Source organism: Theropithecus gelada, chromosome 19 (assembly GCF_003255815.1).
Source record: "Theropithecus gelada isolate Dixy chromosome 19, Tgel_1.0, whole genome shotgun sequence".
Lineage (NCBI taxonomy): Eukaryota > Metazoa > Chordata > Mammalia > Primates > Cercopithecidae > Theropithecus > Theropithecus gelada.
Genome location: NC_037687.1, coordinates 30,203,553 through 30,231,081, shown reverse-complemented (window position 1 = coordinate 30,231,081; position 27,529 = coordinate 30,203,553). Strand labels below are relative to the sequence as shown.

The 27,529-nt window shown below is 40.9% G+C and overlaps 1 protein-coding gene and 1 long non-coding RNA gene across 4 annotated transcripts in view; one reads left to right on the top strand and one right to left on the bottom strand.

Annotated features, from left to right (window-relative positions):
• The window catches only part of ZNF677 (zinc finger protein 677), a 23,284-nt gene extending 11,117 nt beyond the window's left edge, over positions 1-12,167 (top strand). For all 3 annotated transcript variants that reach the window (XM_025367022.1, XM_025367021.1, XM_025367023.1), the window contains exons 4-5: positions 1,336-1,489; positions 10,597-12,167. In XM_025367022.1, the coding sequence (XP_025222807.1) occupies positions 1,336-1,489; positions 10,597-12,167 (1,725 nt within the window). The remainder of the gene's footprint in view (positions 1-1,335; positions 1,490-10,596) is intronic.
• A 13,962-nt stretch (positions 12,168-26,129) lies between these two features.
• Positions 26,130-27,127, bottom strand: LOC112612461. Its single transcript, XR_003116865.1, has 2 exons — positions 26,663-27,127; positions 26,130-26,345 (listed from the first exon to the last, which is right to left on the bottom strand). It is a non-coding gene; the product is annotated as an uncharacterized LOC112612461 (long non-coding RNA).
• Between the last annotated feature and the right edge of the window lie 402 nt (positions 27,128-27,529).

Below are 27,529 nucleotides of genomic sequence, written 5' to 3'. Positions count from 1 at the left end.
GAGTCTCGCTCTGTCACCCAGGCTGGAGTGCAGTGGCCGGATCTCAGCTCACTGCAAGCTCCGCCTCCCGGGTTTACGCCATTCTCCTGCCTCAGCCTCCCGAGTAGCTGGGACTACAGGCGCCCGCCACTCGCCCGGCTAGTTTTTTGTATTTTTTAGTAGAGACGGGGTTTCACCATGTTCGCCAGGATGGTCTCGATCTCCTGACCTCGTGATCCGCCCATCTCGGCCTCCCAAAGTGCTGGGATTACAGGCTTGAGCCACCGCGCCCGGCCACTTTTTTTTTTTTTTTTTTTTTTTTTTTTGTTGTATTTCTTAATAGAGACGGGGTTTCACCGTGTTAGCCAGGATGGTCTCGATCTCCTGACCTCGTGATCCGCCCGTCTCGACCTCCCAAAGTGCTGGGATTACAGGCTTGAGCCACCGCGCCCGGCCCATAGTTCTATATGAATTTTAGGATTATTTCTTATATTTTTGTAAAAAGTGCCACTGTGATTTTGATAGGGATTGCATTGACTCTGTAGATTGCTTTGAATAATACGGACATTTTCATAGTATTAATTTCCTAAGTTCTTGAACATAGAATATCTTTCCATTTATTTGTTTTGTCTGCTTTAATTTCCTTCATTAGTATTTTATAGTTTGCAGCATGCAAGTCATTTACCTGTTTGGTTAAGCTTATCTTATGTTAAAGTCACATGGGGAGTGACTGCTTAATAGGTACGGCATTTCTTTTGGAGATGACAAAAATGTTTTTGAACTAGACAGAGGTGGTGGTGTATAACTTTGTGAATGTACTAAATGCCACTGAATTATACTTTAAAATGGCTAATTTATTTGTTTTATTTTGAGGTGAAGTCTTGCTCTGTCGCCCAGACTGGGGTGCAGTGGCATGATCACTGCTTACTGTAGTCTCCACCTCCCAGGCACAGGTGATCCTCCCACCTCAGCCTCCTGAGTAACGGGGACCACAGGCCCATGCCACTGTGCCCAGCTAATTTTTAAAAATTTTTTGGTAGAGATGGAGTCTCACTTTGTTGCCCAAACTGGTCTCAAACTCCTGAGCTCAAGAGGTCCTCCCGCCTCAGCCTCTCAAAGTGCTGAAATTACAGGTGTGAGCCACTGCACCTAGCCTAAAATAGCTAATTTTATGTTACGTGAATTTCATCTCAGTTTAAAAAAATAAAATCAGGGATATATAAGTTGCTTACATTAACTCACATAAATCAGTCACATCACTCTGGCCAAGTGAATATTTACACCTCTTTTCTGTCATTTTGTGTGAAAATAAGAAATTTTTCTGTGTCCACTTGGTGAAGTGTGTTTTTATTTCAGGGACTGTTTACATTCAAGGATGTGGCCATAGAATTCTCTCAAGAGGAGTGGGAGTGCCTGGACCCTGCCCAGAGGGCCTTGTACAGGGACGTGATGTTGGAGAACTACAGGAACCTGCTCTCTCTGGATGAGGATAATGTCCTTCCAGAAAATGGTAACCACCCTTGTACATCTTTTTTTTTTTTTTTTTTTTTTTTTTTTGAGACGGAGTCTCGCTCTGTCGCCCAGGCTGGAGTACAGTGGCCGGATCTCAGCTCACTGCAAGCTCCGCCTCCCGGGTTTATGCCATTCTCCTGCCTCAGCCTCCCGACCCTTGTACATCTTTACATTTTTCCTTGTGAGTCTCTTGGGAGCCCCCAATATGCTTGTCTGAATCCGATCCCTGTTCTGAAAGGGGAGATTGAAACTTTTTGATTCAGAGTGGAAATGCTTCATAATGTGGCATATAGACTTTAAACTTCCCCTTTCGTCAGAAGTTCTGCACGTAACCAGGTTTGACGAGTGGTGGTTCCAGAACATCAGTACTTACAAAACCTTATGGAAAACACTTTAAAGTATCTGGTATCATGGGTTTATCCCCGTGCCTTTGAGTCAGTAGTTTTTTCAGAGTCTGCATATTTAAAATAATCCCTAAGCATTCAGAAGAAGGCAGTTAGTTGACTGATCTATTAAATCGTTTTGGGAAATCGTTTTCCAGACCCATCTGTAATATCCTCTCTTCATAGCTGAACAAAGGGCTGGGAATGTATCCAGAAAAGCACAACACACCATGTTCCTTTTTTCTTTATAAGTTGAAATCTTTCCTGAGCTGAATATTATCTTCATTTTTGGAGCATAGGAAAGAGTCCTAGACTATGGAGAGTGAAGTGAAAATAGTGGAAAAATCAGGTAGGTCGGAATGTGAGCACAAATAAACACTTGGATGGCCACAGAGTAAGCTACTCCATTGAGTATTGTTTGGGAAACTCTGCAAATGGGAAAGATCAGTGGGAAAACAAAAGTTTATTTCTTATGAGCTCTCAAATTAAAGTCCACACCCCCTCCCACTGTCCCCCAACACAGTTATTCAAATGTGTAAAATGTTGAACTCCCACTCTCCCATGATGCCCCAACTCATGCAGACACAAAAGCAAAGGTACTATCATGACCTGCAATACTCTGTTTGGCCCCTCTGATCATTTTGGTCTTTTGGTTTTGAGAGGGACCGAGATGGCTATTTTTAAGGACTGTCTTTTTGTGTATATAATTTCATCTGATATGTGGTTTTCAGTCTGTGCAGATCAGAGCTGGGGCCTTTGTAGCCCTGGCTCCAGAACCTATTCAGTTTCTATTCCCATTTCTTATACCTGCGAGAACTTTTCAGGAAAATGGGAAAACAATGGCTCCCCCCAGATGTATCTGGGGTTCCCTGAAATTTCAAAGACTGTCAGTCTCTCTACTTGTTCAAGCCCCTTGGCCATTCCTTCAGTTCTGCTTTTGCCACATGTGTGTGTCTAAAGGGGAGGCTTTTCAGATTGTTACTCAGCAGTAATATAAAGTGGACCTCAAGCAAACTCCAACAGACCTGCAGCTGAGGGTCCTGACTGTTAGAAGGAAAACTAACAAACAGAAAGGACACCCACACCAAAACCCCATCAGTATGTCACCATCATCACAGACGAAAGGCAGATAAAACCATAAAGATGGGGAAAAAGCAGTGCAGAAAAGCTGGAAATTCAAAAAATCAGAGCGCATCTCCCCCTCCAAAGGAACGCAGCTCGTCGCCAGCAATGGAACAAAGTTGAACGGAGAGTGACTCTGACGAGTTGAGAGAAGAAGGCTTCAGTTGATCAAACTTCTCAGAGCTAAAGGAGGAACTACATACCTGGCGCAAAGAAACTAAAAACCTTGAAAAAAGAATGGATGAATGGATAACTAGAGTAATCAATGCGGAGAAGACCATAAAAGAACTGATAAGAGATGAAAACCATGACACAAGAATTACATGACAAATGGACAAACTTCAGTAACCGACTCGATCAACTGGAAGAAAGAGTATCAGTGATTGAAGATCAAATGAATGAAATGAAGCAAGAAGAGAAGTGTAGAGAAAAAAGAGTAAAAAGAAATGAACAAAGCCTCCAAGAAATATGGGATTATGTGAAAAGACAAAATCTACATCTGATTGGTGTGCCTGAAAGTGAAGGGGGAAATGGAACCAAGTTGGAAAACACTCTGCAGGATATCATCCAGGAGAACTTCCCCAACCTAGTAAGGCAGGCCAACATTCAAATTCAGGAAATACAGAGAACGCCACAAGATACTCCTCGAGAAGAACAACTCCATGACACATAATTGTCAGATTCACCAAAGTTTAAATGAAGGAAAAAATGTTAAGGGCAGCCAGAGAGAAAGGTTGGGTTACCCACAAAGGAAAGCCCATCAGACTAACAGCAGATCTCTTGGCAGAAACCCTACAAGCCAGAGGAGAGTGGGGGCCAATATTCAACATTCTTAAAGAAAACAATTTTCAACCCAGAGTTTCGTATCCAGCCAAACTAAGCTTCATAAGTGAAGGAGAAATAAAATCCTTTACAGACAAGATAATGCTGAGATATTTTGTCACCACCAGGCCTGCCTTATAAGATCTTCTGAAGGAAGCACTAAACATGGAAAGGAACAACCAGTACCAGTCACTGCAAAACATACCAAATTGTAAAGACCATCAACACTATGAAGAAACTGCATCAACTAATGAGCAAAATAACCAGCTAATATCATAATGACAGGATCAAGTTCACACATAACAATATTAACCTTAAATGTAAATGGACTAAATGGTCCAATTAAAAGACACAGACTGGCAGATTGGATAAAGAGTCAAGACCCATCAGTTTGCTGTATTCAGGAGACCCATCTCACATGCAGAGACGCACATAGGCTCAAAATAAAGGGATGGAGGAAGATCTCCCAAGCAAATGGAAAACAAAAAAAAAGCAGGGATTGTAATCCTAGTCTCTGATAAAACAGACTTTAAACCATCAAAGATCAAAAGAGACAAAGAAGGCCATTACATAATGGTAAAGGGATCAATTCATCAGGAAGAACTAACTATCCTAAATATATATGCACCCAATACAGGAGCACCCAGATTCATAAAGCAAGTCCTTAGAGACTTACAAAGAGACTTAGACGCTCATACAATACTAATGGGAGACTTTAACACCCCACTGTCAACATTAGACAGATCAATGAGACAGAAAGTTAACAAGGATATCCAGGAATTGAACTCAACTCTGCACCAAGCGGACCTAATAGACATCTACAGAACTCTCCACCCCAAATCAACAGAATATACATTCTTCTCAGCATCACATCACACTTATTCCAAAATTGACCACATAGTTGGAAGTACAGCACTCCTCAGCAAATGTAAAAACAGAAATTATAACAAACTGTCTCTCAGACCACAGTGCAATCAAACTAGAACTCAGGACTATGAAACTCAATCAAAACCGCTCAAGTACATGGAAACTGAACAACCTGCTCCTGAATGACTACTGGGTACATAACGAAATGAAGGCAGAAATAAAGATGTTCTTTGAAACCAATGAGAACAAAGATAAAACATACCAGAATCCCTGGGACACAGTTAAAGCAGTGTGTAGAGGGAAATTTATAGCACTAAATGCCCACAAGAGAAAGCCAGAAAGATCTAAAATTGACACCCTAACATCACAATTAAAAGAACTAGAGAAGCAAGAGCAAACACATTCAAAAGCTAGCAGAAGGTAAGAAATAACTAAGATCAGAGCAGAACTGAAGGAGATAGAGACACAAAAAACCCTCCAAAAAATCGATGAATCCAGGAGCTTGTTTTTTGAAAAGATCAACAAAATTGATAGACCACTAGCAAGACTAATAAAGAAGAAAAGAGAGAAGAATCAAATAGATGCAATAAAAAATGATAAAGAGGATATCACCAAGACCCCACAGAAATACAAACTACCATCAGAGAATACTATAAACACCTCTATGCAAATAAACTATAAAACCTAGAAGAAATGGATAATTTCCTGGACATTTACACTCTCCCAAGACTAAACCAGGAAGAAGTTGAATCCTTGAATAGACCAATAGCAGGCTCTGAAATTGAGGCAATAATTAATAGCCTACCAACCAAAAAAAGTCCAGGTCCAGACGGATTCACAGCCAAATTCTACCAGAGGTACAAGGAGGAGCTGGTACCATTCCTTCTGAAACTACTCCAATCAATAGAAAAAGAGGGAATCCTCCCTAACTCATTTTATGAGGCCAACATCATCCTGATACCAAAGCCTGGCAGAGACAAAAAAAAAAAGAGAATTTTAGACCAATATCCCTGATGAATATTGATGCAAAAATCCTCAATAGAATACTGGCAAACCGAATCAGCAGCACATCAAAAAGCTTATCCACCATGATCAAGTGGGCTTCATCCCTGGGATGCAAGGCTGGTTCAACATATGCAAATCAATAAACGTAATCCATCATATAAACAGAGCCAAAGACAAAAACCATATGATTATCTCAATAGATGCAGAAAAGGCCTTTGACAAAATTCAACAGCCCTTCATGCTAAAAACTCTCAATAAATTCGGTATTGATGGAACATATCTCAAAATAATAAGAGCTGTTTATGACAAACCTGCAGCCAATATCACACTGAATGGGCAAGAACTGGAAGCATTCCCTTTGAAAACTGGCACAAGACAGGGATGCCCTCTCTCACCACTCCTATTCAACATAGTGTTGGAAGTTCTGACTAGGGCAATCAGGCAAGAGAAAGAAATAAAGGGTATTCAGTTAGGAAAAGAAGAAGTTAAATTGTCCCTCTTTGCAGATGACATGATTGCATATTTAGAAAACCCCATCGTCTCAGCCCAAAATCTCCTTAAGCTGATAAGCAACTTCAGCAAAGTCTCAGGATACAAAATCAATGTGCAAAAATCACAAGCATTGTTATACATAAGTAACAGACAGAGAGCCAAATCATGAATGAATGAACTATTCACAATAGCTTCAAAGAGAATAGAATACCTAGGAATCCAACTTACAAGGGATGTAAAGGACCTCTTCAAGGAGAACTACAAACCACTGCTCAGTGAAATAAAAGAGGACACAAGCAAATGGAAGAACATACCATGCTTATGGATAGGAAGAATCAATATGAAAATGGCCATACTGCCCAAGGTAATTTATAGATTCAATGCCATCCCCATTAAGCTACCAATGACTTTCTTCACAGAATTGGAAAAAACTGCTTTAAAGTTCATATGGAACCAAAAAAGACTCCACATTGCCAAGACAATCCTAAGCCAAAAGAACAAAGCTGGAGGCATCACGCTACCTGATTTCAAACTATACTACAAGGCTACAGTAACCAAAACAGCATGGTACTGGTACCAAAACAGAGATATAGACCAATGGAACAGAACAGAGCCCTCAGAAACAATACCACATATCTATAACCATCTGATCTTTGACAAAAACAAGAAACGGGGAAAAGGGTCCCTATTTAATAAATGGTTCTGGGAAAAATGGCTAACCATAAGTAGAAAGCTGCAACTGGATCCTTTCCTTACTCCTTATACGAAAATTAATTCAAGATGGATTAGAGACTTAAATGTTAGACCTAAAACCATAAAAACCCTAGAAGAAAACCTAGGTAATACCATTCAGGACATAGCCATGGGCAAGGACTTCATGTCTAAAACACCAAAAGCAACGGCAACAAAAGCCAAAATTGACAAATGGGATCTAATGAAACTAAAGAGCTTCTGCACAGCAAAAGAAACTACGATCAAAGTGAACAGGCAACCAACAGAATGGGAGAAAATTTTTGCAATCTACTCATCTGACAAAGGGCTAATATCCAGAACCTACAAAGAACTCAAACAAATTTACAAGAAAAAAACAGCCCCATCAAAAAGTGGGCAAAGGATATGAACTGACAATCCTCAGAAGAAGACATTTATGCAGCCAACAGACACATGAAAAAATGCTCATCATCACTCACCATCAGAGAAATGCAAATCAAAACCACAATGAGATACCATCTCATACCAGTTAGAATGGCAGTCATTCAAAAATCAGGAAACAACAGGTGCTGGAGAGGATGTGGAGAAATAGGAACACTTTTACACTGTTGGTGGGACTGTAAACTAGTTCAACCATTGTGGAAAACAGTGTGGCAATTCCTCAAGGATCTGGAACTAGAAATACCATTTGACCCAGCCATCCCATTAATGGGTATATACCCAAAGGATTATAAATCATGCTGCTGTAAAGACACATGCACACATATGTTTACTGCAGCACTATTCACAATAGCAAAGACTTGGAATCAACCCAGATGTCCATCAGTGACAGAGTGGATTAAGAAAATCTGGCACATATACACCATGGAATACTATGCAGCCATAAAAAAGGATGAGTTCGTGTCCTTTGTAAGGGCATGGATGCAGCTGGAAACCATCATTCTCAGCAAACTGTCGCAAGAACAGAAAACCAAACACCGCATGTTCTCACTCATAGGTGGGAATTGAACAATGAGATCACTTGGACACAGGAAGGGAAATATGCACCAGGGCCTATTGTGGGGAGGGGGGAGAGGGAAGGGATAGCATTAGGAGATATACCTAATGTAAATGATGAGTTAGTGGGTACAGCACACCAACATGGCACATGTATACATATGTAACAAACCTGCACGTTGTGCACATGTACCCTAGTACTTAAAGTATTACAATAATAATAATAATTTAAAAAGAATCTGTGCTCTGTCTGTTCACCTCTCCCTCCCTGTGGCACCTGGCAACCACTGATCTCTTTACTGTCTCCACAGATTTGCCTTTTCCAGAATGTCATATAGTTGGAACCATATGGTATATGGCCTTGTCAGATTGGCTTCTTTCACTTAATAATGTGCATTTAAATTTCTTCCATGTCTTTTTATACCTTGACAGCTCATTTCTTTTTAGCACTGAATAACATCCCTTCATTGCACACACTGTGTAAAGAATGACTTTATACACTTCATTGCACACACTGTGTAAAGAATGCTTATACACAGGACAGCTTACGCAGGACAGCAACATGATCTGGTCACTGTCTAAACAACATGTGCAAGACAAGGTGACTCATGCTATCTGAGAGCAGTGGTGCTGTCACACTATAGGTGACACAGCTCAAGTCCCATATCTGCCTTGAAACATTGCTTCCTACATTCCTGGTACTTGCTGTGACTTATAATCTGTCCTGCCCTGGGTGGGTAGTGGTGCTTAATGTTATGAACATGGCGTCTTAGGCTGTACAGGCAGGTTCAGATTCTGCCTCTCATATTTGTTTTCTGTGTGAGTGAGGGATAGATATGTAAACCTCTTCAGCCCTTTGTTGTGGTATGAAAAGGTGTAATAATTTACCTCAAGAGGATTTAAATCAATTAATGCTGTTAGAGACCTTCATAACTTGCATAGCATTTAGTATGCTTTGAAAAGTTACCTTTATTAATAAGATATGTCAAGTGTCTGTCATGTTTCTTATGAGATTGACCTTTGCCTGCATTATCTTACATGTTTTATTTTTTGTAATTTTTTTCATATCAACATTTTCTCTGACACTACATAATAAAATGTTAAAGCACATAGCTTTCATTATACATATTTTTTTTTTTTGGCCATAGAACTGGAAAACTAGATGACATTTCCTAGTCAGGGAGTTTCTCTGTATACTGCTATGATATAACTGCAGGCGTGAAATTATTTCAGACTCCCCTCCTAATTCTTCATCTTTTTTTTTTTTTTTTTTTTGAGACGGAGTCTCGCTGTGTGGCCCAGGCTGGAGTGCAGTGGACCGATCTTGGCTCACTGCAAGCTCCACCTCCCGGGTTCACGCCATTCTCCAGCCTCAGCCTCCGAGTAGCTGGGACTACAGGCGCCCGCCACTCCCCCCCGATAGTTTTTTGTATTTTTAGTAGAGACAGGGTTTCACCATGTTAGCCAGGATGGTCTCGATCTCCTGACCTCGTGATCCACCCGCCTCGGCCTCCCAAAGTGCTGGGATTACAGGCTTGAGCCACCGCGCCCAGCCCTAATTCTTCATCTTTATAATAATGTGCATTTACCTGAAGCTGATATTTCAAAATTTAGTGATTCTCAACATATTATTTTTCCTGTTGTGTGTTCCTTCTGTTTTTTCTGTAGGTCATAAGCAATAATTCTTTAGAATTTCACTGACAATTTTGTGTAATTGTGGTTATTAACTTGCCTGTTAGATTTTCACAGGTTACTAAAAAGTGTTTTGTTTTTTGTTTGTTTGTTTTTTTTGAGACAGAGTCTTGCTCTGTTACTGCAAGCTCCACCTCCCGGGTTCATGCCATTGTCCCACCTCAGCCTCCCAAGTAGCTGGGACTACAGGCGCCCGCCACCACGCCCGGCTAATTTTTTGTATTTTTTTAGTAGAGACGGGGTTTCATCGTGTTAGCCAGGATGGTCTCGATCTCCTGACCTCGTGATCTGCCTGTCTTGGCCTCCCAAAGTGGTGGGATTACAGGCGTGAGCCACTGTGCCTGGCCTTTATTTGTTTTTATGATGATTTACAGATGATGGTTTTTCAGTATATATTATGCAATATAACCACCATGCACAAATTTTGTTAATGCTACAAAATGCACATTCTACATGGGTATAGTAGTTTTATAACAAGTATTCATATTTGCAATTTGTAAATATTCAAAATTTTATTAAATTCTTCCTAATTTTTCCTTGCAGTGTTTTTTTGCAATTATGAATTGCCATTTTAAAATATTTTTATTAGATAAGTTTGAGCTGTGCCTTACCTTTTATTTGTGTGTAATAATTATGTACTAAATAATGCATTACTATTTATTTATCTTCTAATATGAGACTACAATATAGCTATGCCAGTTTACGTGTTCCTTGGAGTGGTGGTGGAAAAATACCTCTTCGCTCAGGGTTTATGTGGATTTACATAGTATGAGTGTTTCAGCTATAGGGTATTTTAAACTGTGCTTAAAGTAATTTGTTGCATGTTTTGTTACTATGTTACTTTACTGAGGACAGCTAGTCCCTTTGTGTTCTTAAACGTTTAAAAGACGATTGAGAAGCTTCATAACTCTGTTCGTTGTAAATCTTAGTTTTCTTGTAATATTATGTATTTTAATAAAATATTTACCTTGCACCTCTATTTGATGGAAAGCCTGTGGATTTTTATATCTTTCAGATATTTCTTTTGGATTTACAAGCAAGGGATTATCACCAAAGGAAAACAATAAAGAGGAATTATACCATCTGGTGATATTAGAAAGAAAGGAAAGCCATGGCATCAACAATTTTGACCTCAAGGAAGTCTGGGAAAATATGCCTAAGTTTGACATCCTGTGGGACTATGATGCAAAAAATTACAAAGGAACGCCTTTGACCTCTAACAAAAATCTCACTCCCAGAAAAGATCAACAACATAATAAATCCTCAATACATTTCTCTTTAAAGCAGAGTGTTTCTATAAGAGATAGTGCATACCAATATTTCATACATGACACGCCATTTATAAGGAATTTGTTAAAACTGAAAAATAACATAAGGTATGCTGGAAACAAATACGTGAAATGTTTTGAAAATAGAATTGGATTAAGCTTACAGGCACAGCTGACTGAACGACAGAGATTTCAAACTGGGGAGAAAATGTATGAATGTAATCCATTGGAGAAGTCTATCAATAGTTCCTCAGTTTCACCACTTCCTCCTTGTGTCAAAAACATTTGTAATAAATATAGGAAGATTTTGAAATACCCTTTGTTACATACACAGTATGGGAGAACACACATTAGAGAAAAATCATACAAATGTAATGACTGTGGAAAGGCTTTTAGCAAAAGTTCGAACCTCACTAATCATCAGAGAATTCATTCTGGACAGAGACCTTACAAATGTAAGGAGTGTGGCAAAGCCTTTAACCAGTGTTCAAACCTCACTAGGCATCAGAGAGTCCATACAGGAGAGAAACCATATCAATGTAATATATGTGGCAAGGTCTGTAGTCAAAATTCAAATCTTGCAAGTCATCAGAGAATGCATACTGGAGAGAAACCTTACAAATGTAATGAATGTGGTAAGGCATTTATCCAGCGTTCACACCTTTGGGGTCATGAAAGAATTCATACTGGAGAGAAGCCTTACAAATGTAGTGAATGTGACAAAGCCTTTGCTGAGCGTTCAAGCCTTACCCAACATAAGAGAATCCATACTGGAGAGAAGCCTTACATATGTAATGAGTGTGGCAAAGCTTTTAAGCAGTGCTCACATCTCACTAGACATCAGAATATACATCCTGGAGAGAAACCACACAAATGTCATGTGTGTGGCAAGGCTTTTATCCAAAGTTCAAGTCTTGTGGAACATCAGAGAATTCACACTGGAGAAAAACCTTACAAATGTAATAAATGTGATAAAGCTTTTATCAAACGTTCACACCTTTGGGGTCATCAGAGAACTCATACTGGAGAGAAACCTTACAAATGTACTGAATGCGGCAAAGCCTTTACTGAACGTTCAAATCTTACTCAGCATAAGAAAATCCATACTGGAGAGAAACCTTACAAATGTACTGAATGTGGCAAAGCTTTTACCCAATTTGCAAACCTTACTAGACATCAGAAAATACACATTGAAAAGAAACATTGTAAACATAATATACATGGTAATGCTTTATTCCAAAGTTCAAACCTTGGGGATCATCAAAAAATTTATAATACAGAAAAATGTATCAAATATAATGAGATAAAAATTAAATAAGTATTCAAGCTGTACTTAGCATCAGGGGTTCCACTGTGAAAAGAAACCATATAAAATGAAAATGTGGTAAAGCCTTTAGCTATGGCTTGTACCTTACTTGATACCAGAATATACATCTTTGAGATAAACCACACAAAGATAACGTGTATGGCAAGGCTTATCCAAAGTTCAACCTTGTGGAACTCACAGAATTCTTACTGTGGAGACGCCTTACAAATATAATGAATGTGAACAGCTTTATAAAAATATTTACCCTATTATGGATATAACAGAATACATTCAGGATGGAAACCATACAAATGTGGCAAGTCCTTTAAGCAATGTTCTGACTTCAGGATACACCATTCATTTTGGAGAGAAACATTACAAATGAAGGTGATAAATTATTTTAAATTTCTCAATGGAAATTCATCCTTATACGAACGCATTTTGTCATACAAAAATTCAGGATAGAGGGAACTAAGTCTTTATTCCTTCTTGAAGATTAAGCGATTGATGTTAAATTCACAGATAATTTTAAAAAGTCACAAACTCATAAGATGGTGTGTGTCAGAGGAGCAAGGACATCTGTGGAAAGATGTAACTCTTCAGTGTTAATTTTCTATTCAGTTATTTCATATTGTTAAAAGTATTGATGAATTACACCTTGAAATTTGAAATATGTTGATGTTAAATCTTCATGGCATGCTTTTCATTTATCATGTTTGTCTCAAGGAATGGATGTAAGATGGAAGGGACTACTACCAAAGGTGTGGCTTATATATATTATTGAAACCAGGAAAAAGCAAGAACACTAATTTTTTTTTTTTTTTTTTGAGACAGAGTCTTGCTGTGTTGCCCAGGCTGGAGTGCAGTGGCAAGATCTCAGCTCACTGCAACTTCTGCCTCCCGGGTTCAAGCGATTCTCCTGCCTCAGCCTTACAAGTAGCTGGGATTACAGGCATGTGCCATAATGCCTGGCTAGTTTTTTTTGTTTTATTTTCTTTTTATTTTTAGTAGACATGGGGTTTTGCCATGTTGGTCAGGCTGATCTTGAATTCCTGACCTCAGGTGATCCATCCGCCTTGGCTCCCAAAGTGCTGGGATTACAGGCGTGAGCCACTGTGCCCAGCCAAGAACACTAATATACAATATCCTATAAGAGCATGGGGGTTTGTGACAGAAGAGAGGTAAAACTATTGTCTAACATATGCTTTATGTGGTCAGGACCCCTTAGAATTGTTGATATGACTGGGGACCTTTGTCGATTATAGGAAAGATAGGTTACACTACAAGATGAACATGAAACAAGAAGAGTAGGATGGGACATTGAGAGATTTCATGGAAGTAAAATGGTCAGTCACTAGAGACTGCATATGTGGTAGAAAGAAATGGAGGGGGAATGATGATCACCTCTCTTTTGAAAGGTAGTAACTGTTGCATATCACAGATTATTGAACATAGGTCTTTATTTTTGGAAACTGAAGAGAGAATGGTTACCATAGAGGACAGTCCATCAAAAGAACCAGAGTAGAGTGTTCTTATAAGGGATTCACATTTGGCCCCTGAGATTGCATTTGATACTCTTTTATTTAGAATATATTATACTTCTCATGTCTTAGTAAAATATAATTATTTTTAGTAACACTGAATAAATCATGTGCCTTCTGTCAACCCAAGCATATCCCACCTCATTGGGACACTTAAACACTGTAATACATCATTAGACTCTCAAGGTTGAATGTCATCTATAACAATTTCTATCCATGTTATGTTCAAACAGTATACAATTTGAGAAATACATATTCATAATTTGCACTTGAAATATTTTCTCCACACTCTGCCCCAGGTGTCTTCTATGGCTATAATGCAAATGCCATGCCATAGTGGTACAATATCAGACCCCCTGAAACCTGCCTTCCCATTCATGAATGTGCACTGTGCGATCATATTTCTACATGCCTTTTTTCTACATAACTTTCTGCACGCTGTACCTCCTTTTACATGAGAGGAAAATACAAATGTAAGCATATGAAAATTATTAGTAAATAAAATTTCTGAAATAATAACACAACTTCTTTTTTTGTACTTGGAGCACTCCATGAAATAATTTGAAAAAAATCAGTGTTCATGAGTTTCCTCTTAATAATGAACATAGACAATGGAATTTTTAAAAAAAATAAACTAGAAACCTCATGTATTTAACATTTTTTTTTACTGATTTGCACTTGTCACCACTCCACTAGAACAGGAGGGAACCCCATGCAAAGTTTGGTTTAGATTTCAGGATCGGTGCTACTCTACATCAAAGTATTATAAGAATGTTTATTACAAAAGGCTTTCTGGAGAGAACAGGGTAGACTTCCCAAGCTGGTGGCTAGAGAAGGCAGTGAAAGATGACTGACTTGGGGTGTTATGATGTTTATCTGGTAGGGCTGGAGTGAGTACTCATCTGTGGTTTAAATATCCCACTAGCCAGCTGGGCATGGAGGCTGACATCTGTAATGTCAGCACTTTGAGAGGCCCAGGTGAGAGGCTTGCTTGAGCCCAGGAATTTGAGACTAGCATAGGCAACATGGCAAGACTCTGTCTCTACAAAATTTAAAAATTAGTTGGGCATGGTGGCACATTTCTATAGTCCCAGCTACTCAGGAGGCTGAAGCAGGAGAATTCATTGAGCTCAGGAGTTGGAGGTTACAGTGAGCTAGGATCATGCCACTGCACTCCAGCCTAGGTGACAGAGCAAAGCCCTGTCCAAAAAAAAAAAAAAAAAAAAATCAATTTCTAGGCTAGGCACAGTGGCTGATGTTTGTGATTCTAACACTTTGGAAGGCCAAGATGGGCAGATTGCTTAAACCCAGGAACTCGAGACCAGCCTGGGCAAACTTTGTCTCTATAAAAAACACCCCCACCTAAAATTAACACTTGTTAGTACCTCATAACTTCATTTATTTATTTATTTATTTATTTATTTATTTATTTATTTGAGATAGAGGCTAACTCTGGTGCCCATTCTGGAGTGCAGTGGAGCAATCTCAGCTCACTGCAACCTCCACCTCCCAGGCTCAAGTGATTCTCCTGCCTCATCTTCTCGAGTAGCTGGGACTACAGGCATGCACCACCATGCCTGGCTAATTTTTGTATTTTTAATAGACACAAGGTTTCACCATATTGGCCAGGCTGATCTTGAATTCCTGACCTCAAGTGATCTGCCTGCCTAGGCCTCCCAAAGTGCTGGGATTACAGGTGTGAACCACCATACCCAGCCTAGTACCTCATCACTTTGTGTTGCGGAATAATATTCTACAGTTTGTCTATTGATTCATTGTTTGATGGAGATTTGAACTCTTTCTACTCTTTGAAATTAGGCTATTATGGGCCGGGTACAGTGGCTCATGCCTGTAATCCCAGCACTTTGGGAGGCTGAGATGGGCAGATCACGAGGTCAGGAGATCGAGACCATCCTGGCTAACACGGTGAAACCCCGTCTCTACTAAAAATACAAAATATTAACCGGCCTGGTGGCGGGCACCTGTAGTCCCAGCTACTTGGGAGGCTGAGGCAGGAGAATGGCGTGAACCCGGGAGGCAGAGCTTGCAGTGAGCCGAGATCGCGCCACCGCACTCCAGCCTGGGTGACACAGCAAGACTCCATCTCAAAAAAAAAAAAAAAAAAACGAAAGAAAGAAATTAGGCTATTATGGAAAATACTGCTATGAACAACTTTCTACAAAATGTTTTTGCAGATACATGGTTTCACTTCTCTTGGGTATGTTTGTAAACATGAAATTTCTGGGTCATATGGTAATTATCGGTGATTATCTTTTTGTGGATCTGCCAAACTGTTTTTGAATGCACCTGCACCATTTTACTTTTCTATCAGCAATGTTCCAGTGTTCGTTTTCTGCACTTCCTATCGATTATTGATGTTCGTAGTTGTTGGATTAGCAGTAGTAATAGTATATACTCTTCTAGTCACTTACAAGTGATATTTCATTGTGGTTGGATTTTCTTAATGATGAATGTTGAGTATCTGTTCATATGCTTATTAGCCATGTGTATCTTCATTGGAGAAATGTCTACTCAAAAATGTCTTTCAATATTTTAAAAATCAGATTGTGTTTTTGGTTGAGTTGTAAGAGTTATTTTATATTCTGAATACTACACCCTTATGACATATATAATTTGCAAATACTTTTTCCACTTCTGTGTACTGTTTTGCCACTTTCTTAATAGCATTTTTAATTTCGGCAAAGTTGGCAAGGTTCTTTGGCTCATACCTGTAGTCTCGGCACTTTGGGAGTCCCAGGAGGGAGGATCACCTGTGTCCAGGAGTTCGAGACCAGCCTGGACAACCTAGTGAGATCTCATCTCTACCAAAAAATAAAAAATTAGCTGTGTGTCATGGCATGCACCTGTAGTCCCAGCTACTTGGGAGGTTGAGGGGAAAGGATGGCTTGAGCCAGGGAGGTTGAGGTTGCAGTGAGCCATGACTGACACTGCACTCAGTCTGAGTGACAGAGTGAGATTCAGGATCAATACAGTAATGCAGGTTGTGATGAATAAACTTTGAAAACATGAAATTAGCTTTATTCTGGATGATTGTATCAGTCTGTGTTTAGAAAAATGTATACAATTATTTCAAGAATAAGAATAGTTATATAAGTTAAGAATATTGGAGGTGCTTGAGCAGTGAAATGTGTGGAAGACTCTAGTAGGAATATCAAAGAAAAATAGTCACTGGCAGCTTCAGTGAGAAACCATAGCTCATGGAGATGTCTTAGAAGTTACTGCTTTTGGCTGCTTGATTGGGATTAGAGATGGTGAAGTCTGTGCAGTATTCATCTGAGATTAATGGCTTAGTGCTTCACTTCTACCTTTCCTATTCCATTCAGGTTTTCCTTTTTTTTTAAACAGCATTTTAATTTTTTTTAATTTTCAATTTATTTATATTTATTTGTTTTGAGACTGGGTTAAGAGATGGGCTAATTTTTGTATTTTTGGTAGAGACAGGTTTTCTCCATGTTGCCCAGGCTGGTTTTGAACTCCTGACCTCAAGCAATCCACCCACCTTAGCCTCCCATAGTGCTGGGATTACAGCTGTGAGCCACTGTGCCCATCCCATGCAGGTTTTTCTCATTGGCAAAGTTTAGCAAGAACCATACAGGAAAAGCCTTCTGGAAAACAGTTCTGAGCACCAGATTGCAGTGGTGGTAGTGTTAAGTGGACAAAGGATATTGCAGTATAGAAAAGTAGCTGAGACATATTGACCTCAAAACTAGAGATGGTTTTAGAAACTTTGAGAGGGAATGCAAATGGTGCCTAATGTCTTTGTTCAGTGATTTTGGGTAGCCGCGGTATTACTCTTTTAGAAAATGGTGACTCGGTGCTGTGTTTGAATGTATTCCCCAAAAGTTCACGTTGGAAATTTAATCCTCAAATCCATATGTTGATGGTATTCAGAGGTGGGAGCCTTTGGGAGGTAATTAGGGATAGATGAAGTTATGGGGGCCGGTCCCTATGTTGGGATTAGTAGCCTTAGAAGAAGAGGAAAAGAGAGCTGAGCTGGCATGTTTCCTCTCTCTAACCATGTGATGACTTCTGTTATGATGCAGCAAGAAGGGCCTCACCACATGTGGCCCCTCCGCCTTGGACTTCCCAGCCTCTAGAACTGGAAGAAATAAATTATATATGTAAACATACATAAATTATATACATACATATAAATTACCCAGGTCAGGTTTTCTGTTACAGCAACAAAAAATGGACTAAGACACAGGATAGGCTGAGGTTTAGGGGAGGTATTGTGAATATCTAAAAAAATTGGCAGTGGAAACATGACACAGTGATTTAGAGCAATTGATGAGCATCACTGAGGAGGAAATGATGTAGAAAGACAGATTTTTTTGTCCTTTCCTTGCACTTCAGGCCTAGATCTCTAACAGTTTGTCAAGAAAGAGGGTATTGCTAAAGCTGTCTAGGCTTTGCTTTTAAAAATCTTGTAAGGAATGGCATGTCCTGTCGTGCCTGGAGACACAAAACCATTTTTTGTTAAATCCCAGAAGCTTACTATATAAAATGAGTCTTTTCTGTCAATTGCACCACTGGGATAGTTGACCCTGTAGGGCAACTGATGCTTATGTGGTAACTCAGAGATGGAGGTGCTTCCATATTATGGTTTCTGCATCTCAAAAATAGGCCTCTGATTATTGCAAAGGAAACGAGCAAGAAGGTCACACTTAGTTTTAAGTGGTTTGGCCTGAAAGTGATACATTACACTTACACCCTGTTTGACAAAACTGGTCTCATGGTTTTAACTTGAGGCAAGGTGGCTGAGAAATTAGGGGAATGTTGGCTACATATGTGAAGCTGTTAAAAGAGTGAGGAAAGTCAGGGCTGGGCGCGGTGGCTCGTGCCTGTAATCCCAGCACTTTGGGAGGCAGAGGCGGGCAGATCACGAGGTCAGGAGTTCAAGACCAACCTGACCAACATGATGAAACCCCGTCTCTACTAAAAATACAAAAATTAGCTGGGCATGGTGGCATGCTTTTGTAATCCCAGCTACTCTGGAGGCTGAGGCAGGAGAATCACTTGAACCCAGGAGGCAGAGGTTGCAGTGAGCCGAGATTGCGCCACTGCACTCCAGCCTGGGCGATGGAGCGAGACTCCATCTCAAAAAAAAAAAAGAATGGGGAAAGTCATATTGGAGTGATCGCCACCATAGCTAAAAAATAAGGTATAGAATATCATATATGGTATTCTCTTTGTGATTAAAAAAAATCTAAAATTAATACCTATCAAGAAACCTATTTAAAAAAATAAAAAGTTCGAGAAGGCAAATCAGAATAGGATTTTCGTATATTTGTAATATAATTTTGACTTTAGAGACAAAAAAATTTTACATGTGGAAAAACAACAAAAAAGGAAACTAAAATTGAAAACTAAAACAAGGCCGGGCGCGGTGGCTCAAGCCTGTAATCCCAGCACTTTGGGAGGCCGAGACGGGTGGATCACAAGGTCATGAGATCGAGACCATCCTGGCTAACACGGTGAAACCCCGTCTCTACTATAAAATACAAAAAACTAGCCGGGCGAGGTGGCGGGCGCCTGTAGTCCCAGCTACTCGGGAGGCTGAGGCAGGAGAATGGCGTGAACCCGGGAGGCGGAGCTTGTAGTGAGCTGAGATCCGGCCACTGCACTCCAGCCTGGGTGACAGAGCGAGACTCCGTCTCAAAAAAAAAAAAAAAAACAAAAACAGAAAACTAAAACAAGGCCGGGCGCGGTGGCTCAAGCCTGTAATCCCAGCACTTTGGGAGGCTGAGACGGGCGGATCACGAGGTCAGGAGATCGAGACCATCCTGGCTGACACGGTGAAACCCCGTCTCTACTAAAAAATACAAAAAAAAAAACTTAGCCGGGCGAGGTGGCGGGCGCCTGTAGTCCCAGCTACTCGGGAGGCTGAGGCAGGAGAATGGCGGGAACCCGGGAGGCGGAGCTTGCAGTGAGCTGAGATTCGGCCACTGCACTCCAGCCTGGGCGACAGAGCGAGACTCTGTCTCAAAAAAAAAAAAAAAAAAAAAAGAAAACTAAAACAAGATGGGATTATTCATTTTTTGGAACAAATATATCCTTAAACATTTTAAAAGTTCACCCCAATTGAGTATATTCTATGTACCCGAGGAAATCCTGTTAAGGTCTTTAATGCTTCATTGGAAATACAGGCTCCCTCTGAAAATTCCCGAGTTATGATATAACAGTTAGATTACCTTTAAGTTGTAGTCTAATATGAAAATACATTTGGAAGTGTATACATCTCTCACTTTAAGGTAAGAGGGCATGCATTTTTAAAAAAATCTCAAATTCTTTCATTTTCCTACTTTGATAGTGGAATTAGAATATATTAAAACTCGGAGAAATATTTTCATTTAGATACAAATAGAGCTCAATAGAAGTAAATCTGTAAGTTAAAAAAAAAAAAAAACTAAGGACAGTTTGATAATTTTTGTCTTTCATTTCGAACACCTAAAAACAGGCCATAGGTTACATAGAATATTAGACTCTCAGGATAAAGAACAAAGTCAGTTGATATAATCTGGCTCTTCCCAAAATTATGGTAACTACGTTGTCATTGATATAATTGGTAACAGGTATGCAGCATGTTTGTGGATTTTGCTGCTGTTGGTTGAGAAAGGGTGTCCCTCTGTCCAGCCCCAGCTGCAGTGCAGTAGTGTGATCACCGTTTGTTGTAGCCTCAACCTCCTGGGCTCAAATGATCCTCCCACCTCAGCCTCCCGAGTACCTGGGACCACAGGTGTGTGCCACTACAGCTGGCTAACTTTTTAATTTTTATGTAGAGATGAGGTCTCACTATGTTGCTCAAGCTGGTCTTGAACTCCTGTGCTCAAGCTCAAACCATCCTCCAAACTCAGCCTCCCAAAGTGCTGGGACTACAGGCATGAGCCACTGTTCCTGGCTTTCTAACTTACTGTTTCTTTCTCTTCCTCTGTTTTTGATGTGTGAATATGAAATTTGAAAATCCCCGTTCTTCATTATAATTACAGTAGCCTTTTAACAGAATTAATATTCTTTGGAAAAAAATATGGAAATATTGCTTTCGGGTAAACAAGACAAAGCCTAAAAATGAAAATGGTTTTGCCCCTCATCCTATACCCTGCTCAGTCGTACACCAGCCATCTGCATTCTCCTCAAGGAGAAGGAAGGCTGAGTGCTGATGGAGGTGGAGTAGGCGGAATGGACTTCTCAGAGGACCTGCCACATCCCAAACTGCAGCCTCTGGACTTGCTATTATGTGAGAGAGATAAATTTCCTACTTGTCTTTTAGTCCCTGTTTTTCAGATTGTCATTACGTAAGTTTTTCTACCTGACAAATAAGAGTGTTATTTTTCATTGGGAGTAGAATGGAACATTTGAGAGTGAATCTTCCATTTTCATGGCTTAGAAAAACTTCATGAAAACCTTTTTTCACTGCTGAGGTGGATCTATTTAGCTCATGTTGCCTGAGATATAAAATGTGGGAATAAAAGTAGAATCTGTTACCTGCTAATCTGTGAGCCCGTGCATTGTAGTAACTTACTTATTTGCATCGAAAAAAGTGCATTCATTCATTCATTCATTCAACACAAATGCAGAGTCCCTGCTCTCAGGGATTATTCTAATCATTGATGATCTAGCAAGAAACTAAACCAGTTCCCTGCTCTCAAGTAGCTTATGTTCTATACGGGTAAGTCAGCCTTAATTATAATATGGGGATAAGTTCAATGAAGTGTACATGTAGTGATAGAATGACAGGATGTCCTACTTTAAACTGTTCAAGAAATGCCCATAGGATAAGATGTTTGAGCAAAATCATTAATTTTACTCTGTCTTATAGATACAAATGGGGAAAAATAATTGGGCAGAGGAAATGGAGAAAATTGTCAGGATGGGAACATATTTATGATTGAGGAATATCCACAGTCAGAGTGGCTTGGTGAGGTGTGTGATCATATCTGTTGGAGACATTTAAAATTTGAGACTTCTGGCCGGGCGCGGTGGCTCAAGCCTGTAATCCCAGCACTTTGGGAGGCTGAGACGGGCGGATCACGAGGTCAGGAGATCGAGACCATCCTGGCTAACACAGTGAAACCCCGTCTCTACTAAAAAATACAAAAAAACTTAGCCGGGCGAGGTGGCAGGCGCCTGTAGTCCCAGCTACTCGGGAGGCTGAGGCAGGAGAATGGCGTGAACCCGGGAGGCAGAGCTTGCAGTGAGCTGAGATCCGGCCACTGCACTCCAGCCTGGGTGACAGAGCGAGACTCCGTCTCAAAAAAAAAATAAATAAATAAAAAAAAAATAAAATTTGAGACTTCTTATGGTTCACAATTTTTTATTTCGGGGGACTTAAAAGTCAAAACACCTATATAAATTGTGTATATTTTTGCATATTGATTCTTCTAACAACAATTCTTTTCCTAGAGGGGTTAAGATACAAGTGTGGATCCAGAATCATGATGACCTATTTGTGGAATGCACAGACAAATGTATTGACAGGAGCTCACAGCTTACTGGGAAGATGTGGGGGTAGGGTGGGGAAATGGGTTAATGAAAAGATAGCAAATACCATTTGTCAAAACTGTCTGAGAGATTTGATGGTACCAGTTCTGCAAAGACTTGTTAGGATACACACCTCTGTCATCTACCCCTGGGGCCACTTAGGGGCATATTGCTGCTTCCACTTATGAATGCTTGTCAAGTAAAATTAGTGGAGTTTTTAAGCCCCAGTTTATATCTTTACTGTCAGTGTCATCAAAAATTACTTTCACATAAAATACTGTAGTTTTTTTTTTTTTTTGAGATGGAGTTTCGCTCTTGTTACCCATGCTGGAGTGCAATGGTGCAATCTTGGCTCACCACAACCTCCACCTCCCAGGTTCAAGCAATTCTCCAAGTAGCTGGGGTTACAGGCACGCACCACCGTGCCCAGCTAATTTTTTGTATTTTTAGTAGAAACAGGGTTTCTCCATGTTGGTTAGGCTGGTCTCGAACTCCCGACCTCAGGTGATCCACCTACCTCGGCCTCCCAAAGTGCCAGGATTACAGGCCTGAGCCACCATGCCTAGCCAATACTGTAGTTTCAAATCAAATAGCAACACAATCACATATTTCCTATGTTTTCCCTGGTATAAGGGAAAAGACCTACCAGTTCTTTTCCGATTAAGAGAAACCTTGTGTCCCCCTTGCACTGGACTACAAAACTGACTGTATGCTTTATCTCCCCAACTTTATTGTAATTCAGATATGTGATGAAAATATGACTCTCAGCCAGGTGCGGTGGCTCACGCCTGCAATCCCAGCACTTTGGGAGGCTGAGGCGGGTGGATCACCTGAGGTCAGGAGTTCGAGACCAGCATGGCCAACATAGTGAAACCCCATCTCTACTAAAAATACAAAAATTAAGCAGGCGTGGTGGCGAGCACCTGTAATCCCAGCTACTCGGGAGGCTGAGGCATCTTATTTAAGTATGTATTTATAGTAATTTGGCCCATGAAATAAAAATATAGACATAATGCTTACTACAGTCACAATTATGTGTGAAAATAAACCAGTATAAAATGACAAAAGATACTAACAAAATTAAGTCAAGATGTTGAGTTCGTGAAAGAGAGAAATAACTAGCCATGCTGGGCGAGATGGCTCACACCTGTAACCTGAAACCCTGTCTCTACTAAAGCTACAAAATTAGCTGGGTGTGGTGGTGCACGCTTGTAATCCCAGCTACTCGGGAGGCTGAGGCAGGAGAATCGCTTGAACCAGGGAGGCAGAGGTTGCAGTGAGCCAAGATTGTGCCATTGCACTCCAGCCTGGGCAATGAGTGAAACTCCATCTCAAAAAAAAAAAAAAAAAAAAAAAGAAAAGTAACTAGCCATGTTAGTGGAGCACCATGGTTAAGACATTCACTGTATTGGTCCATTCTTGCACTGCTATGAAGAAATACCTGATATTGGGTAAATACCTGATATTGGATAATTTATGAAGAAAAGAGGTTTAATTGGCTCACAGTTCTGCATGCTGTACAGGAAGTATGATGCTGGCATCTGCTCAGGTTCTGAGTAGGCCTCAGGAAACTTAAAATGATTGCAGAAGGCAAAGTGGGAGCAGGCACTTCACATGACCAGAGCAGGAGGAAGAGAGAGAGGGGGAGGTGCCACACACTTTTAAACAACCAGATCTCATGAGAACTCACTCACTATCACAAGTACAGCACCACAGGGGAATCTGCCCCTATGATCCAGTCACCTCCCATCAGGCCTCACCTCCAACACTGGGGATTACAATTTGACAGGAGATCCAGGCAGGAACACAAATCCAAACTGTATCACTCATCTTTGCAGCCAAACGTGAATCCTGATTCACCCACTTACAGGGATGTGGATGAGTCCTTAAACCATCTTGGCCCTAAGTTTCCTCGTTTGTGATATGTGAATAACATCAGTACTTATCTCACAGGTTCAGTGATTACACATAAAGCACTAATAACACTGACTCTTACTCAAAGTGTAGTGTAAAGGAGAAAATAAATGCAACCTTGAAAAATCACTTATTAAAGAAAAATATATGGATCAGTTTTGGATGAGAACAAATTAAAGGGGAGGATCCTGGATGTCAGTTGCCACAGTTAAAGCCCAAACCTCATGTTTCCTTGCAAGACTCCTTCAACCTAGAGAGCCTAATGGTGCACTATCACTGTCTGTTATGAAATACCCAACTGAGGTGAGACAAAACTGTGGTAGAAGAAACGTGAGTCATTAAAAGTTATGATTAAATTTTATTAACGCATAAAACGTGTGAAACTTTCTAAATAAAACAGTAGTAAAACATAATGCCAGTTGTGAAACGTCTACGTACACGTGCAGACGATCTTCTGGTTCTTTTGTCCGGTTTGGTTTTTGTTTGAGGCAGTCTCACTCTGTTGCCCAGGATGGTGATCTCGGCTCACTGCAACCTCCGTCTCCGGGGTTCAAGTGATTCTCCCCTCAGCCTCCCAAATAGCTGATATTACAGGCATCCACCACCATGTCTGGCTAATTTTTGTATTTTTTGTAGAGACAGAGTTTTGCCATGTTGGCCAGGCTGGTCTCAAACTGCTGGCCTCAAGAGATCTGTCTGCCTTGGCCTCCCAAAGTGCAGGGATTACAGAACGTGAGCCACCATGCCCAGTCCTGGTTCTTTTACTTGAACTACCCTCTATGATAACCATTCTTTCTTCAATTTACAAGAATGACTAATTTTTCATTAATCATTGATATACAGCAGCTATTGCTTTTTAAAGAAGATGATCGCCATTTCCCCTACATTACTTCTACCACACAATCAGGTCCTAGTAATCTATCACTCTCATAAAAAGCCCAGTGTCGGTCGGGCACAGTGGCTCACGCCTGTAATCTGAGCACTTTGGGAGGCCGAGGTGGGCAGATCACGAGGTCAAGAGATTGAGAACATCCTGGCCAACATGGTGAAATTCTGTCTCTACTGAAAATACAAAAATTAGTGGGGCATGGTGGCATAAGCCTGTAGTCCCAGCTACCTGGGAGACTGAGGCAGGAGAATCACTTGAACCCAGGACATGGAGGTTGCAGTGAGTCAAGATCACCTCACTGTACTCCAGCCTGGCAACAGAGCGAGACTCCATCTCAAAAAACAAACAAAAACCCAGTGTCTTAATGTCCTGGCATGCCATCTCATGGTCAATTGGTAGAGCAGCAATCCTTTCCTATAAGCCAGTGGCCCTCTGGAGAAGGGCACACTGAACACAGTAAGCATGACTTACAGTTTTGTATTATTCTCCACCTCTCCCTGACGCTAATTCATACAATATTAAATTTTAAAATTCAGCATTCTTGTTCTTCCAGGGAACATGAATAGGAATGAACCACACCTAATGAAGTGGGCCCTGTCATTTTATTGATTCCTTCCGAAAGACCATAATGAAAGGCCTGTAAGAAAAGCATAAAATCAGGCCGGGCGCGGTGGCTCAAGCCTGTAATCCCAGCACTTTGGGAGGCCGAGATGGGCGGATCACGAGGTCAGGAGATCGAGACCATCCTGGCGAACACGGTGAAACCCCGTCTCTACTAAGAAATACAAAAAAATAGCCGGGCGAGGTGGCGGGCGCCTGTAGTCCCAGCTACTCGGGAAGGCTGAGGCAGGAGAATGGCGTAAACCCGGGAGGCGGAGACTGCAGTGAGCTGAGATCCGGCCACTGCACTCCAGCCTGGGCGACAGAGCGAGTCTCAAAAAAAAAAAAAAAAAAAAAAAAAAAAAAGGGCGGGGGGGGGGGGGGCGGGCCCTTGTGGCCCCAGCTACTCGGGAGGCTGAGGCCGGAGAATGGNAAAAAAAAAAAAAAAAAAAAAAGAAAAGCATAAAATCGACAGATCTCAAACTTCAGATGGAAACCAGTAATAGTAGTGTAGCCTTTCCAAGAAACTTCACATAAATGACTATTTTATACACTAATGTGTCATTTCCACATGTCCTTTTTTCCTTTGATATACATCATGTTATGAATTTATCATATTTTGGCCTGGAACTATTCTGCAGTTTGTAATATTTCCAGTTAATTTTGGGAAATTAGAGACTTTGTGATTCCTGGTATGAATTCTATGATGTGTAGACTGTTGTGGGTATTGGTTTAAAAAACTACCTGGTGGCTCAAGCCTGTAATCCCAGCACTTTGGGAGGCCGAGACGGGCGGATCACGAGGTCAGGAGATCGAGACCATCCTGGCTAACACGGTGAAACCCCGTCTCTACTAAGAAATACAAAAAACTAGCCGGGCGAGGTGGCGGGCGCCTGTAGTCCCAGCTACTCGGGAGGCTGAGGCCGGAGAATGGCGTGAACCCGGGAGGCGGAGCTTGCAGTGAGCTGAGATCCGGCCACTGCACTCCAGCCTGGGCTACAGAGCGAGACTCCGTCTCAAAAAAAAAAAAAAAAACAAAAAAAAAAAACAAAAAAAACTACCACCTTCATTACATCACTGCTACTTGAAGGTCTTTCCATGTTTAGTCCATTTTTAGTAGATTCTGTATGAATTTTCTCATGACCCCAAAGACAAGGACATTTGATAAAAAGCCTTACCACTTTCATTACATTTGTGAGGCTGCTCTCCAGTGTAAATCCTGTGATGTGCTAGTTTTGACCACTGGGTAAAAGATTTAGCATAAGCCGGGTGCAAGGCTTATGTAATCCCAGCACTTTGGGAGCCCAAGGCGGGCGGATCACGAGGTCAGGAGTTTGAGACCAGCCTGGCCGATATGGTGAAACCCTGTATCTACTAAAAAACACAAAAATTAACCAGGTGTGGTGGTGTGCACCTGTAGTCTCAGCTACTTGGGAGCCTGAGGCAGAATTGTTGGAATCCAGGAGGTGGAGGTTGTGGTGAGCCGAGATTGGACCAGTGCACTCCAGTCTGAGTAACAGTGCAAGACTCCGTCTCGGAAAAAAAAAAAAAAAAGCCTTAGGTTGCATGTTACTTTTGTGTGATTTCTCTAAAAGATGTATACTGTTTTTTTGTTTTTTGAGACGGAGTCTTGCGCTGTCACCCAGGCTGGCATGCAGTGGCACAATCTCAGCTCACTGCAACTTCCGCCTCCCAGGTTCAAGCAATTCTCATGCCTCAGCCTCCTGAGTAGCTGGGATTACAGGCACCTACCACCACGCCCAGCTAATTTTTGTATTAACAGAAACAGGGTTTCACCATGTTGGCCAGGGTAGTTTCAAACTCGACCTCGGGTGATCCACCCGCCTCAGCCTCCCAAAAAGTACAAGGTACAGCCTCTGCCACATACCTTGTACTTACATGGTTTCTCTTCAATATGAACTCTCTGA